We start from the raw sequence: 19745 nt of genomic DNA, 5'->3' as shown, positions 1-19745 counted from the left end.
AATTATAAATGAATGTTGTTTTATTTCAACTGAAAATTATGTAAAAAACGTATTTTTAAGAATATTAATACATTTGGAGTTTTTGTTGTTTAATTAAAGAATCGCCCTGTATATATGAATGAAATAAAAATAAGTACTAGTATACCTATATTGTCTACATAAACTTCATATTTTTGATTACATTTATACTACTAGACTTCCTTGACTTAAATGTAATTTTATATCAACCAGAGTTAACCTCAAAATCTCAGCCTTCAAAATAATTCATCAACTTTTATAATTGAACAAGACTTATAGTATAATTTCATTAAAAATTACGCTATCAGTTTCCTATTATATTATTATTTAAGTTAAATACAAAATACAATCAATAATATATTATCGTATTATACCTTGATATTTAGAATAATATTGTAATCACTTAATAGTTAAGGTTAATAATTTACGATTATATGCATAATTCATAAAATAATGTCTAAAGTATAATATAGTTTTTTTATACTTACAAATTAAGTTTTCCTACACAGATTTACATAATGAAATAGTGGCAAAAATAAAAATAGGCTTATAAAATATGTACAGTTAAAACTGTTTTGATTTTTTTTTTTTTTTTTACTAAACAATTAAGAAACATATATTGAACTTCATTTCACTACTTATAATATATACAATTTAATATCAACTTTTTTTTTACAGTTCTAAATATCAATATAAAAAACATTTTTTTTTTTTTTTTTTTTTTTAAATATATTATATACACATTGTTATTAGTTGAAACCGTTATATTTACTACTACCTAGACCGTGTGTGTTAGCTACTAAACACTGAAATTGTTCGATAAAATACATTCGAAAAATAAAATAACTCAAAAAACATAAATAAAATATATATTTTGTCAAGTAGGTAAGGGGTAAGGTGTTATAATATGCAGATATCATGTGAAATGATATAATATGTAAAATTGATTTTATTTTTTTTGTAAATTTTTAATCTAGTTTTTAATAAAGAATTATAAACAACTTAAAACTATTGCCTTCTATAAATTTCGATGCATCAAACATCTTTAAATACTTAAAAAAAAGAACCGGAAGAATGTTCTTCTTTTACATAATAGGTGATAAGATGAAGTGCCGTGGTGAACGAAAATTTCAGAAGAAATTGCCTCTGAGATTTTTTTGAACAAGGGGTGGGTGCTGGTCGTTGGTCCTTAGTTGAAAATGTGATATGATATACTAAATAGGTAGTCAATAATGATCTGAAATAATATAATAAGTTGTATTATATTATAATGCATTTATACATTAATTATTTAAACATTTAAAAGATGCTTTACAGGATTTTTTCGAAGCCTTCCCTCCTACTTTCTGTATTATAATAATAGTGCTGGTTGGTACATGGGGTATTTGTAACTTACCTCTGGACAATTTTTAGTTCGCCACGCCACTGATGAATACCTAATATAAATAATATTTGAGGTAGATAAAGAAATATAAATTTAATTAATATTTATTAAGAGGCTTACTGATGTTGTTATATTAAACATTGTTTTTTTATTATTCCTTATAGATTATAAAACTACAAATTGTAAGTGTTATTTATTTTGTTTATTAATAAATAGTAATTTTTAAACAGTTATCCATATAATTTCGTTGCAGAAATTTTCGATGGGATATTATAGATCAGGAATAACTATTATTAGTTCCAAGCCCGGACTTGATTCCTACTATTAAATACCTATAGGAAAAAATGGTGAACAATCAGCTATTAAAAATCATCGATTTGTCTTTAATCATAATGCTTTACTCGAATCGCTCTAAAATTATCAATTAAGATAACTAATTAGAAGATGCGGTGTACGCGTGTACGATATTAAAAAAAGAATTCGATTAGGTTAACTATAGATCAATTTGTTACATAAGTTGAAACATTTTGTATTAAATGGTAAATTATTAGAATGATTATTATCATAAACCTGAATAGTAGAATACAACTAGTTAACGTAAATAATAATGTTTCATGCCCAATTGCTGTTAATTCTGGAGTTCAGAGACGAAAGAAAGGTTAGGCGTTAGGTTCGAAGTTTTATTTTCCGTTATTGTAAATATCTTATTTGTTGATGTTATACAACTATTTATGGTTATAGTTTTTTAAAGAATCGTGAGGATCAAGAATGCCTTCAATGTGAGTGATCTAAATCGATTTAATAAATGGGATATTCAAAATGGTTTATATATATATGAACATCGATAAATGTAAACATTTTTTTTTTTATCACAATTTAACCCCATGTTACGTGAATACGTAATTAATAATGTTAAATTAAATTTCTTTAGAGTTATTAAGGACTTAGGATTTTATTATCGTTAGATCTTACTTTTAGTACAAATATAAATACCATTTGTTGCAAAGGCCCATAATATTAGACCCTATTAGGTTTTATTAAACGGAACAATAAAGGAAATAATTATTAACATTAATTATTTAAAAAGTTGTTCTACGTATGCATTGATTCGTTCTGGGCACGAATTAAGATCGGCAATTCGGAATTTTACTCCTCAGTAAACATCTAGAAGACTAGAACTAATATAGTTAGAATTTAAAAGTAAAATAAAGTTTCTTACAATAGGACATAAATTAAATCTAGCCTGGAAGTGGAGCGTTAATTCAATATCATTTCATTGATATACAGACGTAATTTATCAATATATATTATGTAATTAATATGTATGTACAAATTTTTGACATAATTTGACAGTCCAAATATATTGCAAATTATTTAATTATTTAATTATTTCCACAAATTATCACTCATAAATAAAAACATTGTTCCACGCTAAGCTGCCTTATACATTTTATGTTAAACTTCTATAACGATTTGAAAAATGTTGATATTTTTTGTGAATAAGACAAAATTAAAATATTGTGTCATAAATGTTTTATAGTATAAATTAATTATGTGCACTTCATATTATATATGTCTGTGTTAATACTATATTAACTTTTGCTTCCTATTTGTGTAAATTATTTATTAATAAATAAAACATAAAAATATATAAATTAATTTATCTTTGTTTCTTTAAAAATTAAAATGTGTAACAAAAAAGGTTTTATTACAATTAGGGCCTTATAAATATTATAATAAAAATATTTTATACTGCATAGTGATTTTCAAGTTTAGTTACATTTAGTTAGCTCGTTTGATTTCAATTTAACATATAATCTCTCCAGAAACAACAATTTCGATAAGATATGTATTTTAAATTTGAAACTCACGTTCTGTATCACACAAATACATATCTTATAAAAAATTTAATATTGAAGGTTAAACAGTAATAATTATTAATAATATTTTTTTTCCTCATAAAAAAAAAAAATTAGTAGATACCTACAATTTTTTTAAATTTATTTTTCACGATGTATCAAGCGTCTAAATAAATAATGATTCTGCAGTAAGTATAGTGGTATCAACTAATTATATCAATACTTTTCTGTATTAATTAATCAACTTATTAATGAGTATCATTATATATCTATCTATATTTTTTTCATTGTTTTATTATTTTTAATAGGTATTTATAATTAATATGAATTACTTATAGTATTTCATAGTTTCGTATTATTTTTAAAATACATAACGATTCCCAATATAAACGTGTCTTATATAGGTAGTAATATTATGCTCATTCCTTATTAATATTCATAATATTGAGTAATCACGTGTGTGTTTGCGAATAATGTAAAAATAATTCAGTTAGAAAAATGTATTTATTTATTGATTATATTACGATATTTAATAAGCTTCTTAAATAATTCCTATTGGGTCACATACATTTTTAGCTCTTGTACTTGTATGGCGACTAATCAAATTTTCTTGTTTTGATTGGTGAAATAAAAATTATAATACACTCTCCCGGATACCTATACTGTAAGACATACACCGGAAAATCAATTGTCCACCCTCAAAATTAAATTGGTTAAAATGAATTATTCCTTAAAAAAAAAATTTCCTTGTTTGTCGTTTATGTTCCAGCTTTCCGTCGCTAGACAGTAATATTTATTCAGATTAAAAGGATCACTTGAAAAACATATATATTTATATAGCACCATTAAAATATCTAAAGAATTTTAATATTATGGTCTTAAGATCAGAATTTGATTAAATACATTAATTAATAAAAACATAGTTGTAACTTACTTGATGACTCACTCTGTATTTATGATATAGGTAATAAAAAAAACATGCATATTAAAACAGCGGTCGGGAATCAGCGACTAAATTAGTGTATAGTGTATGCATCAATTATTAAGATCCATAAAATATAAATTAAAATTTGATAAAATTATAATGAAACTAAATTTTTCTAAATTTTTAACTTTGTTTTTAACGCCTACCAATTCTCGCTGAAATGGTTTAGTGAAATATATTAGTCATTTTTTGTATTATAATATGTTTTTTTATTATCTTAATCAGTGTGGCTATTTGAAAATAATGGCTTATTTACGCAAAAAAGTTCCGGATTCCTGTACTAGAACGACATCAATAAAAAATTTATATTAGGCTTTTCTATTTTCTTGGCTTTTTGTGTTGGAAAGATATTATTATTTATTTATTACCAATTATCATATATAATTTATCATCAAACAAAATATGATAGTATAATGGTATATACTTTTACTTATATTTTTATCATAAGAAATAATATATAAATTTGTGTATATAATATCATATATTTATCATTATTTTTTATAATATGTTTTATTTGTTTTTGTATGTATTAAATTTTAATACGTAATACAGATTATCAGAGTTATTAAACTACATAGGAGTTGTTGATTTAAAGTTGTGTAATGACATAAACAGAAAATTGCTATTTAATAATTGACAAGTATGTACTCTTTTTGTTGTTATGACTTATGTTGAACAATGTTAGACACGTCTACTATATCGAGTATGGTATAGTGTAATTATTCCACATATCCAAATTATGTTGGATATTTTATAATAAAAGATAATTAATGATAGTTCGTAATATATATATAATATATAATACAATATATTTACATACAAATGATAAATATAAACAAATAACAATAATGATAAATATAACGATTAAAGGAATTTATCTACTTTTTTTTTTATCATAAAATAATTAAAATTATCATTTAATAGATTCAATAAAATATTTTGTAAAAATACAAATAATTTAATTATTAAACTGAATAAAACAATGTCTCATATCATTATACTTTTGAAAATATTCATGTTATTTATTTTATTGTGTTTCTATTAAAACAAGAAATACTTGATATAATACGAGGACCTGTTAATGAACTGACATTGAATACTTGACCTTGTTTTGCTTCACAACATATATATTCTTACTGGGTCTAAAATTGATTTTGTTTTTTTGTTTTCTTTTACAGAGAGCAGCCAATATTCCACACACAAATTTTGCACAAGGTGAGTACCTACAATTTATTAACCTAATACATATCAAACTAACCTAATATAGCAAATATCAAACAACTTAATTTTAAAGTTTGTATGTTAGTAAGAATTTTATTCTTGTTGTTTTTAATTATTATAAGATGACGAAAATTATAGGTCATTTCATCAGGTCAAGATTATTAAAGTTTTAATCTCTGACGTCAATTATGTTACTTTAGAATCAAATCTGGTGTTAGTATAAAGTGTAATGTTTTTAATTGATCAACTTAAAATACATGTAGATGAACCATAATTCATAAGCAAGGTGCTATTTCATAAATTACTTACATTTTTTTACCATAATTTTGGATTAAATATAGCATTTTCATGAAAAGAAAAAAACTAATAAACTTTTAAATTTCTTACTATAAATATTATTTAATACATAGTTATGAATTATAATGTAGAAACTAGAAATCTCATACTGTCCGTCGTATAAACTACAGTATTTAATATGTTTATCAAACATTTTTTTGGTGTTTTTAAAATTCTCAAGTAAGAAATTTTAGTTTTGGGTTTCTAAAATCATTAAAATACGAATTCGAAAATGCTATAATTCGCATTTCATAAATAAAACTTTGACAATATAATATTATTTAAGGTCTTAACAAACCTGTAATTTATTTATACCATTTTGGTAATTAGTAGTTCTGATACATTTTCCCAAGCATTATTAAACTATTGAGATCATTGTATAAGGAGAGTTTTATAAGAATTTAACATTCTTCATTTTGTATGTTGCAGTCAAAGCAAAATAAATTAATAACTGTAATACAGTGTCAAAAATATTTTCACAGAGTATATTACATTAGTATTTTCCAATGGTAAATGTTAAGTTTTTAATTTTCTTGAATCGTCTGAAAATCACTGAGCGTGTACATGTTTGAATCTTAGTATAGTATAGTAGATATCGGAACTACAAAAAAAGTTATTCAATTTCAAAATTAATGGATCTTGAAATAATAAGAACTTTTTTCATATAAGTGATATCAACAAAAAAATTAAAACAATATTACATAGATAACGTTCTAAACTATAATAAATATCAATTTGGAGTTTTAACTAACACTGAGCGGCAACACTACAGCCTGAGCGGTTCTATCTCGCGAGTGTAGCGTCCTCTAATTATTACTAATTAATAATTATATTATTATAATGTATAATACAAGAATATCCCATCATTCTTATATTATGTAAAAATGAGAGCGATCCAGCAATGTTTGATGGCATGTATTCAATATTTTATAAAGAAACTATAGGTATTATGTATTAATGTATTATCACAGCAAACCAATATTGCTATAAATTCAAGATGACGAAAACAAATTCATAATTTTTACACCTATAGTGATGTATTTTAAAAACTATTAATATTTTACTAAATAAGTTGTATTATTACTTTTCCTTTGTATAAAATATACCTACATTAAACAATTATATTTAATTTAATTAATATAAGATCAATTAATCATTTTTAATTTTTCATGGACTTATTAATTTATTGATTTTACGATGATTAAATAATTAATTTTTTGTATCCGAAGTAGAGAAGGTAATTAGATAAAAATGCTTCTTTTTCAACGTCAATATTTTTTCTGATAAGAAATTGAGTCTATTTGGTCTTTAGGGGGTCAAAAGTGAAAAAATTTTATTAATTTTCTAAATAATTGAGATAACTAAAATAAAAAGAGAAAAATAATTATAGAATATTACGCAATTATATTTTATTGTAATTGATAAACAAAAGACCATATTATAGCTTTACTTGAAATGTTTACTATATACTTATACTAATATTTTCTATAGATAGTATAATTTTTTTTACTAATTTATATAAATTTATATATATATAGACATTTGAAATTTGTGAAAAATTCTATAGATGTCAATACAAAAAGTTAGTCAAAAATGTTGAAGGTTTAATACAAGGTATCTCATTAAGCTATTTATGATGAAACTTAAAAATCTAAAAATAGACATACATATAAATACAATTTTGTATAGATTTTTGAAATTTAAATTTGGTCAAAATTAGATACTTAAACGAAGAATAACAATTTTAATTATTTTGTTGTAATTCAAAAACATTATTCGTTGAGACTTGAAATTTTAAGCTATTACTCATTTATACCATAAATTTCACATCATTCTACCGTAATATGGTATTGACTCAAAAATTAATAGCAAAAATAGAACAAATGCAATGTTGTCGCCAAAAATTAAATCAATCTACTGTAATGCTAATAGTAAGATAAATAACTTTGATATCAGTATCAAAAAACATTTCATAAAAAAAATTTTTGTAGTATAATAATCTGATACAGTCTTTGCTTAAAATTATTATTAATACAAATTATGTTCTAAATTAAAATTTAATACATACATTACAGTGTTTTACTCATTAACAAATTAACGAAGTTCTTACACATGACACCTTATATCGTATACTGCTGTACAGCAAAGTAGTTACCTATACTTTCGTATTTTGTTTTATTATTTTAACTATTAAAAATATATATATTACTCCTTGTTAATTTCTAATTACTTTTGTGTGTGCGTGCTTTACGGGTGGCGCATTATTATTTTAATAATTCAATTTCAACCCTTTATTAATTTAATGTTGATGCAATTTAGAAAATAATATCTCTTTTACTTAAATTTATTTTATGTCTAATCCAGTGTACAAAAATTATTTTTCTCTCAACTTTATTTAAATATTTAAGTAGTGTCTCGTCCACAAAACTATCTGAATCTAAATACTTTAAATATACGATTAAAATTTGCTCGGCTCAAAAATTAATTAATCCTACTTACGTGACTTGATGAAAACTAATTATGGAACGGTTTTATATATTTTTTTAATTGTATGCAAAAGTTGTTTTTCTCAAACATGAATAAGTACATTTATATTTTACATGATTTACTAAAATCAAAATATTCCTCATTCACTCTAACGAGCTAGTTAACCTAACCTCACCTTCCTAAATATAATACCTATGTTTACAAACGTACGTTTACTGTGAATTTTAGCGTTCAGTCTATAATATAGACTCTATAAAATGAATTCATTAGTTTTAATAATTTATTTAAAGGTTACATATAATACAATATGCATTCAAATACATTAAATTATTTAATTTCTTATAATTAATAATTATACCGTTTTTATATTAATAGAGATTACAATTTTGTTATTTTGCATCTTCAAATTGCAACTATAGTAAACTTATCCTTGGTTTAAATCATTAGATTTTGACTCCATATAACTGCCTCCATTAATTTATGTATTTTAAAATTTCTCATTACGTAGAAAATGTTATTCATTTTATTTAGGTAACTCGTCAAAAATATAACAAAATTTCCGCTTAAAATAATTAATTAAATTCTACAATCGTATTGTGATAATCTTGTAACATATTACTTAAATGAAAAAAAATTTTCATACACGATTCCATATAATTATAATACATCTGCAAATAATTATTTATTTCACATAAATTATTCAATGCGTAGTGTTCCTAATTAAATGTAAAAACAGCATTTTTTTCGTAGTATTACAAAGATTGTATGGTGTGTACAATATAATAGTTATTTTATTTTTAAATTTATTTATAAACGTTTAGATTTAAATTATAATATTTACTTGAAGTAAATAAAAGACACCTAAATATATTTATATTTTTTTGTTATCAATATCTCATATAATATATGTAAGTGTTTACATATTTTTTCAGCATTTGATTTTAGTACTTGTAAGTTATAACTATTTACAATTTGAATGATACATTTAAAATATTAGCATAAAAAGTCTATTGTAAATGAAATCGAAACTTTTTTAGTATCATTGTGCTTATTATTATAAAATATGTTCGTCTATATTATGTACGCGATTGTACACATGCTCTCGTATGTTACTCACTAATCTTTTAATATTTCACTCATCGTAATATTCATTTGAGTTATGATTAAAAAATTCTCTAAATTAATACATGAGTATATAAATGTGCGAGCATATGAGATTCAATGACACTACAACGATTTGTTTTATCGTATATTGGTCCACGATACCGAATAACACGGACAACAAACTTTTGCATACAATCTGTTGATTAATACTTGATTTTAAACTTAATATATAGACATACTAATTTTATATGTAGGTCAAATTTTCCCCAAATTTCTAACTTGCCTTAATATTAATATGTAAAAATTAACAATAATTGAATCCTAATTAGGCATATCTCTCAAAACCTCTGATCTTCCCCACCTGTTTAAATGTTCAATAATAGATTTATACCTTTTTTTCTAACCAAACCTAACCCTTCTAAAAATCTCATTTAGATTATATAATAAATTAATAATCCCATTTTTTATTGATGAACATTGTACATTGTGTATAAGGCAATGTAAAAATCGATGGCTATACAGCCGATTAAATATTTTTTTAATTTTGGAAAAGTTAAACATGATAATTGACTTGAAATTGAAAAATTGGAATAAATTTATGTAACGAAATTTACTACTGTATAATATATTGTAATGTGTATTGTATATACACGAGTGGCCCAAATCCTAATAATTTTATTGTAAATTTGATAATAGGTCAAATAATTCAAATATTGGCGACCTAGAACTCTTCACTGTATTGGTCATAAAATGAGTAATGTGATAGCCTGAGATAACAAATTAAAATCTCAGTATTACCGCAATCGTATTTTTTTTCTGGGATTATGATGTATGAGTGTGATATATAAGATAAGTTTTTAATGTGATGATCAATATTCTCAATGATTTTAAAGCTGTAGGTATATAGTATTTTTTTTTTTTTGGAGTTACATGGACATTTCCATAAATAATAAATACTAAAATTTACATTGAATATATTTTATATTACTTAATCAGGCTGATTTAGTGTTGTTTTTTATTCGTCCAATCGTTGTGCTTTAAAATCCAATAATTAAATAAACATTATATTTGATAAAAGTTTTAATGTTTGTTAATTTTGTTTACAAAAATATTTTATTTATTCATTATTAAAATTGTATGTATTACTAATATTATAGCTAAACTAAAAAAAAATTGTAGTTTATGGCCCAAAAATAAGTTGATCAATCATATTATCTTTGTTTTTATATTGAGCTTTTAGAATTTCAATAATTAATAAAGCAATGTTTTTATTCAAATTTGAATCTTCAATATTACGTGTTTAAAAATACATATTTTTTTTTTCAAGGAAAACATTAACAATCTATATATATATATTATGAAAATAAAAATGTAAAATAGTTTAATTAATTCTATAAACATTGGAAAATAAAACTTGTAGTATTAAAGCGTTTATTATAAACACATTCTATCTTATTCTTATGTAATACAATTCCAATACTGTATTGTATGAACTATTAAGAGGACGTTATACCCGCATGTGTTGTCTCTGTCTTACTAATGTAGATCATAACAAATTTTCATTCAGCAGAACACATTTTGTGATGTTAGCTTTAATATTAGAGTAAATTTACCCATTATCAAACTTAAAGGTAATACTGTTATCTAGGGCTTCTTATTGGCTTTTATTGGTATTTTAATTATTAAGCGAGTTATGAGCATTTTAAAGTTTTAATATTTTACATAATCATAACTCACTTCAAAATTAAAATATCAATAAAAACCTATGAGATTCCCTAGATAATATTCTTACCTTTAAATTTGATAATAGGTAAATTTACTCTAATATTAAAGCTAACATCAAAATGTGTTCTGCTGAACGAAAATTTTCTATGCTCTACATTACTAAGACAGAGACAACACATGCGGGTATAACGTCCTCCTAAATGTCAAACGGAAGATTGATATTTCTTTATCAGCTATGGTAAGAGATATTAAAAATAATTACATTTCGTTATAATCTTATTAGGATATTTAGTTGTTTTCTTTAATGACGTATTATTTAAATTGAATTGTTAAAAGTTATTTTGTGGTATGAAAGTTATATTTCTATATATTCGAGAAAACTACAAATTATGCAGCTTTTATTTAAACTACCTTCAATTATATTTCAAGTACCTATAATATTTTTTATTTAATATAGGTGCTATCAAGATTTATTTTATTATTGAAATCAAAATTTTAGAAACCAAAAAAATTACCATTGCACTATTAAATTTATTTCGATTAACTGTTCTTGCATTTTTTTTTAAAGCTTATTAAATAAAAATAGAAACTATAAAATACGTTTAACGATGGTTTAAAAATACATATAGGTACACATTATAAAATTAAAAACTTTGTTGCTTTGCACAGAATAAATATGCATTGTTAGACGAAGGAGTTGTACTTATAATTTTAATATAGGTACATGTTATATAAATATGTAAATCCATTAAAATAAAAAGTTATATGATCGATGTTAAATTACCGTGATATTGATTAATAGTTTATTATAATCAAGAAAATAGAACGAGAAAAACAGTGGTTAACTGACCTACCGAGAATGTACGAAATTTTCTTCTAGTCGTATTATTACTTAAATTTTAACAATGGACCAAAGTCCCGCTTTAAAAACAAATTATTTCGGTGTATTATACTTATCAACCGCGTCCATGTAATAATATTGATGGTAAATAATAACGGTCCAGATGTTGGAAACCGAACATCACATCGAATTCACACACAACTGATGTTTACACTAAGTTATATGATCTTAATTACGTATTTAATTTGATTTTTTTTCATTTAAACTAATAAAAACTATTATATTTGACATTTGTTAGTCTCAATTACTGCGTATGTTTTTATACAGATTTTGTGTTATAATGTTTTTTCTATTGACATTTTATATGGAATCGTACATATATAATAGGCCTACTCAACAGTTCAAACAGACAACAGTATAGAGTGTATCAAATACATTCCTATTATGCAGTAGCAAACTTTTGCATTTACTTGTGATTTACGGTTATTATGAAACCCGATATTATTTTATTATATTTCGTGCGTTCAAATATAATAATATATTGAGAAAAAATTTCCTGACCTTTATACTTACCAATTGTATTCGGTTCTAAAGTTCGTCGTTTATATTTATTATATTATAGTGTGTGTATCCGAGTTACCACACTATAATAAATAAATGAAAATGTATTCGTCATTGACCTTTGACGCTAAGCCGCGCGCGTTGCAGCTCTGATTTCGTAGGCGGTTACCTATAGTATATTATAATATAATATTATTATTACTATTATTATTATTATTATTATTATTACATACACTCGTGCCTGTGAACCACATACCCGGTCAAAGTCGATCATCGAGACCAAACATATTATTGTATATCATATTGGAATATTATATTGTTTGTGTATACGTGGGACCGGTCGCGCGTCGCTTTCGTCCCCTGCTTCGTCGGCCGGCCCCTTCCCTGCACTTATTTTCGTGCCGTTTGGGAGAAGGAAACACCACCGCCGCCGCAGTCGCTACAGCCGCCGGTGCTCAATCGTGGTGGTAGTAGTGCATAGTGGCGGCCCGGGTTGCCGCGCTTCGTTTTTTCGAACCAGTCGTACGCGCACGTTTTTCGCCACGCTCGTTTTTCTCGCGTGCGCGCGCGTCAGGCCAGCACTGCAACGTGCTATTGTACTATCGCGCACAACTGCTGCACGTTCCACTGCAGTCGTCGGGTAGAACTGCTGCGTCGTGCGCCGATTCCGTTTGTAATTTTCTGCGTATACGGCAAGATTTAATATTATAATTATTATTATATATTGTGTACACGCAAAACCGACCGAACGGTGTGCATACACACACACACACATATAATAGTATAATATTATATTATATGCCGTACAGCGAACGAATAATACGCGAAGGAAAACGACTATATTAATATACTCTATTTACAAGTCCGTCATTCTGCAGATAGAAATATTATTTTATTATTTTTCTCGAACGACTGCCGTCGATATATATATTATTATTCTGTGACGTACGGTAACAGACGCGTAACGATGGAAGTGAAGGCAGCCAAGCCATTACGTCTAGTTATGCCCAAGCCGCACGTGGTGTGTCATATCACGCCGCCGGACGATGAGCCGATCGCGCCGAAATCTGTGCCGAAGAACGTGTACTCGCTGTCGCCGTCGTCCCGGTCGCCAAGCCCGAGCAGGCGATCATCGCCGCGCACGTCGTTCTTGCACGACGCTTACCGCGCACTCACCGGCACCGCGAAAAATAGCGCCGCATCGTTGCCCGTCACCAACAGCTCCGCGCTTGTGGTGCCGACGCCACAGCAGCAATTGCCGTCCGCAGCGTTGTCGGTGGAACGAGCGACCAGCCACCAACACGCGTCGTGCCTGTTGGATGTGCCCAAAGACGGACAATTCCGAAACCGGTCAAAGTCTCTGGACGACGGCGCCAGGAAAACGCTATTGCAACAGCAACAGGCCAGCTCAGCTCGACGACGGCTTGACAGTGGTGACGCGTATAAGATATTCGAGAGCATTTTGAAAGAAGGTACTATGAAGTATGAGCTAATGATTGATTAAAGGCGTCGATATAGCGATCTATGTGATATGAAAAACTATACAATATGTTCCAATAGTCTCAAAGTATCTCCAGTGGTAAATTTAATAATTTTATATTTAAATTCTGCTTTTTAATAGAAATCTATGAGAAAATTCTGATTTTAGAGACTAAACTTCAACAATTTAAAGAAATAACTTCATTAAAATGTTGTAAGGTATTTAGGATGATACTAGACATAAGGCCTTTGTGACACTGTATATATACGAATATTATTATTTTTACTTGGTACCTACGACGTACATTTGTGGGCCATCGATTATTTTACCGATCAGTTGGAAATCGATGTATTACCAAATTAATTTTTTTTATCTACCCCTATCGCAATTTATAGCTTTAATTAACGGTCTTGTATTCTACGTGTAAAACCTAAAGGTTTTATTTATATGTTATTATCGCACCACACTTAGTATTATATATTATTATCTATAGTCTACTCTAACCAGTAATTGGCACTTGCTTTCTTCTCTGCGCGTATTTGTTACACACTTTGTCATCAAATCCGAGATATACCGTTTTTCTTTTTTGTCAGTTAGAAAAAAATATATATCATCTTCGCAAAAAAAGTGTATATTAAGAATAATTATTTGTTCGAGGCGCAATAAACCGTACAAACATTAATGATGTTGTTTCGGAAGACGAAGTTCCTATAATAATAAATAATAATAATAAAAAAAAAACAGAAATGAAATAATTGTAAATAAAATGGAAAAACATGAAGAAGAATCACGTGTATCGATCAGTGACCGCTGACGTATTTGTTTGTATAATAATGTAGCCTTATGGTACAAAAGGCAGTTACCTATGATTTCCAAGATTTTTTCATCGTTGCATTCACCTACTCTTACCAAAACGCACTTTTTTATACGGTATACCCATAGTAAATAGTATACTATAGTAGGTACATCTCTGCTGTAGGTACCTATATCGGCTTTATAATTTATAGGCTTACAAAGAAAGTAATACTGCTATGTATAATATGATTTTATTCTATTCGTTGGCGTCATATAAAGTTATACGTTATATGATTATTTTCTGTCATGTACGAAGTCTATATGTCTTAAAAAAAAATTAGTTCACACCGATAAATAATAATAATGTCTATTGTGCAGTTTATCGGTCTAATTAATTAATAATGTCCTATGTATAGTTTTCCAATTGTGGTGGTCACCTTTTGCATAATATTATACGTATAATATAATATATACGCATAGTATTATAAATTATAATACAGTGACACGGAACATCGTAGAAACGTGTATTTCGGTGGTCACAGCAACCTTGAATTTTGTTTTCGATTTTTTTTCAACCGGTCATCGACGCAGATCATTTACGTCCAATGGCTATTTGCACTCAATTCCGCGATTGATGCCTGTACTATAACACTACCTATACTAGTATACTACTATAGTATAGTATAATAATATACTTATTAATTATTATATTATATTGTTGTCATAATATATCCGAAAACCTGTTCACAATATAATAAATAATATATCTGTAACCATCATACTCATACATACATGGCTCATAATGCTCGTTTTAAAATATTATTATGTATTTCTCGTATCGTATCTGTATATTATAATATAAAATCATAATTCATTAACATTGATTTAGTTGAATTATGTTATTGTATGTAGTGTATAAACTATAAAGAGAATACACGATATCACAACCATCGTATTAGGATAAAAAGGCCACCGACATAAAATCCACTGAATAAAAAATACACCAAATAAGCTTAACAAAAAAATTTCGTCATACGCGGCCTACTTTTAACTATTTGTATCATCACTCTATCCGCCATCAACATGGAATGTCTTATATGAAAACCATTAATAATGAACAACGAACCAAAAATCAAACAGAAAAGTGAAACTATCGTTTTTCAAAATTAGTATAGATCACAATCACATTTATTTAGACACTAATTAAAAAAATATGATTTAAGTTGTTTGGCAAAACAAAATAAGCTGAATTTCCAGTAGAAAATCCCCCCCTCAAAATAAAAAGAAGAAAACATGCGAAAAAAATATGTAATGATGACTTAATGCAACGGACAATAATAATTTATGAATAGTTGACAGCTATGACTTACGTAATACGATTATTTTAATTATTTTTAAATTGTTTGTTTTTATTAATTATTATTATTATTATTATTGTAAGTCGTATTAAATGATCATACATTTTGAAATAAATAATAATACATTGTCTTGTAAATCTATGTTTTTTTTTATCGTTAGCTTTTTTGTTCTGTAGATTTTTTTATCACATGGCTTTTTTCTCCTAGATTCCACATCTACAACGGCTCTAGTCCTCTAGAAGTATTATATAAATTTGATTAACAATAACCATAATAATTTTACCATCAAACATTTGTTAAAATGCGTAAGCGCAGGGTTCACAAACCTTCCCTTCAATAATTTCTACGTGTGCCGCGGTCGCTTGGGTTAACATAATAATTATTGATAATCAAGCCAGATTTCACACTTAAAATATAGTAAAACCTGGCTTTATAGATATCACGTAACTATATTATATGAACGTACAGTGAACCACTGTTGTATAGTGACTATGGAATTCTCACTGGAAACCATGAAGGAAAATAAACGTCAAAGGCTCTTTTTATTTTATTTATTATATTATAAATTATGTATAGTACTAACAACAAGTAATATGTTACGATTATTATTTATTATTAACGAAAGTCCTTGAGGTTCAGCACGGTTGGGTTTTTTTTACACCACGCCAAGTGAACGAGAAAAAGAAGGAAATCGCGGAACATATAGATCTAATGCGATTATAACTGATATAATATTAATTGTATGTGTGGTAGTCCGTACACTTGAAACTTTATAACTGGTTTAGCGCAACCGGTTTCAATCTATGCGGTAACAAGAACAACCGATACGTACCCGTCGACAGCATCAGAGCCGTTTTCTCGCGAAGGGTAAATAAGTAAAAAGTATCAATAATAGCCGAGATGTCAAATCCTACGTCACTATATTACAGATAAGATTCGCATTGTGTTTTTCTACACTATAGAACAGTTATCATAGGTATACGCGTAACATGTCGTTAAAGTTAAACATGTTTGTTATAAATATATAGTGACGAGAAAATGTGCACGCCTTTCTGCTCCTGTCTGTGTACATTTAATTTATATTCGTGATTTTTTTTTTTGAGCGCACTACGGTTTTGTGGATTTTTTAACGTTCCTACGTGTACCTACGTCATAAAATTTTGTTCGTCTCGTCCTCGCAGTTTAAATGGCTGTTTGTTATTTAGTTTGATTGCGTTGACGTTTATGTTGGAATTGTGTAAAGTGTACAACGTTACGACTTGACGTGTTATTCATGAGAAAAAAAGAAGATCATGAAAAAACTTGGTCATTATTCGATATAATTACCGTTGATAAAACGACAACGCGTAAGAATATTTATATACATATATTATACGTTGTACATTACACAGAGATTATGATGTTGTTAATTCGTTTTATATGGAACTCATGTTTTTTTTTTCTTCAACTTGCTATGCTCAGCGTGTTCTGTTAGAACCATTAAAAATAGGAATATGATAAGAATAAGAATAAAGTTTTGGATTTATAGAATATATAATATGTAATTATTGAATTACTATAAACCCGTGTTGACAGTAACTACAAAAAATTTAGAAATTTAATTTTAATATATATTATAAGCCGGCCGCGAATATAAAATAAAATAAATGTATACTGAATACTTGAAATAATAGAAGCGCTTTGTATATACTACAGTACTGGGCAATATAATATATAATGTGTTTGGTTATATAATATTATAAAACGTTTGTAACATTTAAATATTTAATCAAAATTAAATATGACTGCCACATCGTTTTTATTTTAAGAGATTTCCAATAATTGTGCTTTAATTACTTATATGGCAATTATATCATTGTTATAGCACAGTTCAAGTTTCAAAAAAAAAAATGACTTATTTTGTTTGTTTAGTTTAAAAATAATACCTTTTGTGAGTGTTATAATCGTTTTTGATAGAGGACAATCATTTACATTAATTGAAATACATGTGTGGTATATTGTATTGCTATTTCAATAAATGGAAAGCAAAATAAACTTATTTATTTGATAAAATTTATCAGACATTATTTTTTTATTTAATTCTGTACCAATACATTTTTGATTATTATAAATTCTGATTTTCTTTTGAAAATTTAGATTCAATACGTAATGAACTTTTATTTATTATTTACACCTTCAACTCATTTATAATTTATTACTTTTTATCATCATTTTTTATTGTAAATTGTAAAAAATATGTATTTACATACTAGTACACAGATTGAAGACACTTAAATTTATATGTGAACGGTTTTTCCTCTGCCATTATCTTTAAATCAATGGTTGTAATGTTGTATTTTAAAATTAAACTTAAATGTGGGAAAATGTTAGTTTATCATCAGTTATCAGTATAAGGTATATCATTAAGATATGACGATTTTACATTTAAATGTGGAAAATTATTGTGATACACTGTATATATCATCATAAGAAGATTTTAAACTTGCATTAATTGTTTAGTGTACATTGTAACTTATCAATTATAAGTTATTATATTTTACATACATAGTATATTGTTTCTAATGCCACTATATAATTATATTGTGTCACTCTTCCAATAATTATAAAACATGATATTACTTCACTAAATATAAGTTTTACAATTTGATTAGTGCTATTTAAATCATTTTAGACATAATTTACAAATTATGATTTAATTTATACCTATGCATTGCAAATACTGAGAAATTACACCTTTGATGTGTATACATTGAAACTATATTTGATAATGATTAATGTTAATATATGTTATGCATTTATTGCACTGTAAAATAATATTGCTAATTTTTTTTCTATTGACACTTAGTTTATTATTCCTTGCCCTTTTATGACATGAGATAATAATTATCATTAAAATTGTTTTCTGATTTCTATGAAATTAATCAAATATTTTGTACAAATATATTATTTGTTTTTGTTCTCCTGTAAAATAGTTTATCATATTATTTATTTTATATCATGTAATATAGATGATACATTTTTGCTTTGATAGTATTAAATATTAATATCTTATTATTCCTATAATCTACTTATAAGAATTTTATAATTACAATTTTTCTTAACATTTCAAGATATTGCTATTTAAATGCTGATTAAAACATTATGTTTCACATGTAAGACATACAATTGGTCATTAAATTTGTCATTTTAATTTCTATATTGTCATCTGTAATATGTGCATTATGATCATCATGACCCATTGGCATTGAAAGGCCACAACAACAAGAATAAATATAATACACAAATAATATTGCGATGTTTATCGTAAAATAAAATGATACTTATATGAATAATTCATGTTTTCCATTATTTTTGCTCTTATAAAATTTAATGAATAATGTATTGAATATTTTTATTTTTCAGGAGCCCTATTACGTAGAAGTTCTCTAGACCCTGAAACCCGTCGACTGTCTCTGGGCACTATATCTAATTCAAGGAAAAACTCTGATGGCCTTTTAGATCCTACACATGCAGCAATATTGTTTAGAGATTCCCGAGGAGTAAGTATACAAGTACCTTTTTCAAATGCTTGAATATAATGTATTTATATAC

General features: G+C 26.3%; 1 protein-coding gene and 1 long non-coding RNA gene across 5 annotated transcripts in view; one reads left to right on the top strand and one right to left on the bottom strand.

Moving 5' to 3' along the window:
* LOC132922465 (5'-AMP-activated protein kinase subunit gamma) overlaps positions 1–19745 on the top strand; it is a 41482-nt gene that overhangs the window by 19255 nt on the left and 2482 nt on the right. For all 3 annotated transcript variants that reach the window (XM_060986015.1, XM_060986024.1, XM_060986007.1), the window contains exons 7-8: positions 5425–5461; positions 19557–19693. In XM_060986015.1, coding sequence (XP_060841998.1) covers positions 5425–5461; positions 19557–19693 — 174 coding nt within the window. The remainder of the gene's footprint in view (positions 1–5424; positions 5462–19556; positions 19694–19745) is intronic.
* On the bottom strand, positions 789–13185 carry LOC132922505 (uncharacterized). Of its 2 annotated transcripts, none has more exons than XR_009661026.1 (3): positions 12755–13185; positions 12534–12690; positions 789–1255 (listed from the first exon to the last, which is right to left on the bottom strand). It is a non-coding gene; the product is annotated as an uncharacterized LOC132922505 (long non-coding RNA). The 2 variants fall into 2 exon arrangements; XR_009661024.1 differs by having other exon boundaries at positions 12778–13185.

Source organism: Rhopalosiphum padi, chromosome 1 (assembly GCF_020882245.1).
Source record: "Rhopalosiphum padi isolate XX-2018 chromosome 1, ASM2088224v1, whole genome shotgun sequence".
NCBI lineage: Eukaryota > Metazoa > Arthropoda > Insecta > Hemiptera > Aphididae > Rhopalosiphum > Rhopalosiphum padi.
Note: the sequence above shows the minus strand (reverse complement) of the source record. Positions and strands in the feature narration are given on the sequence as shown.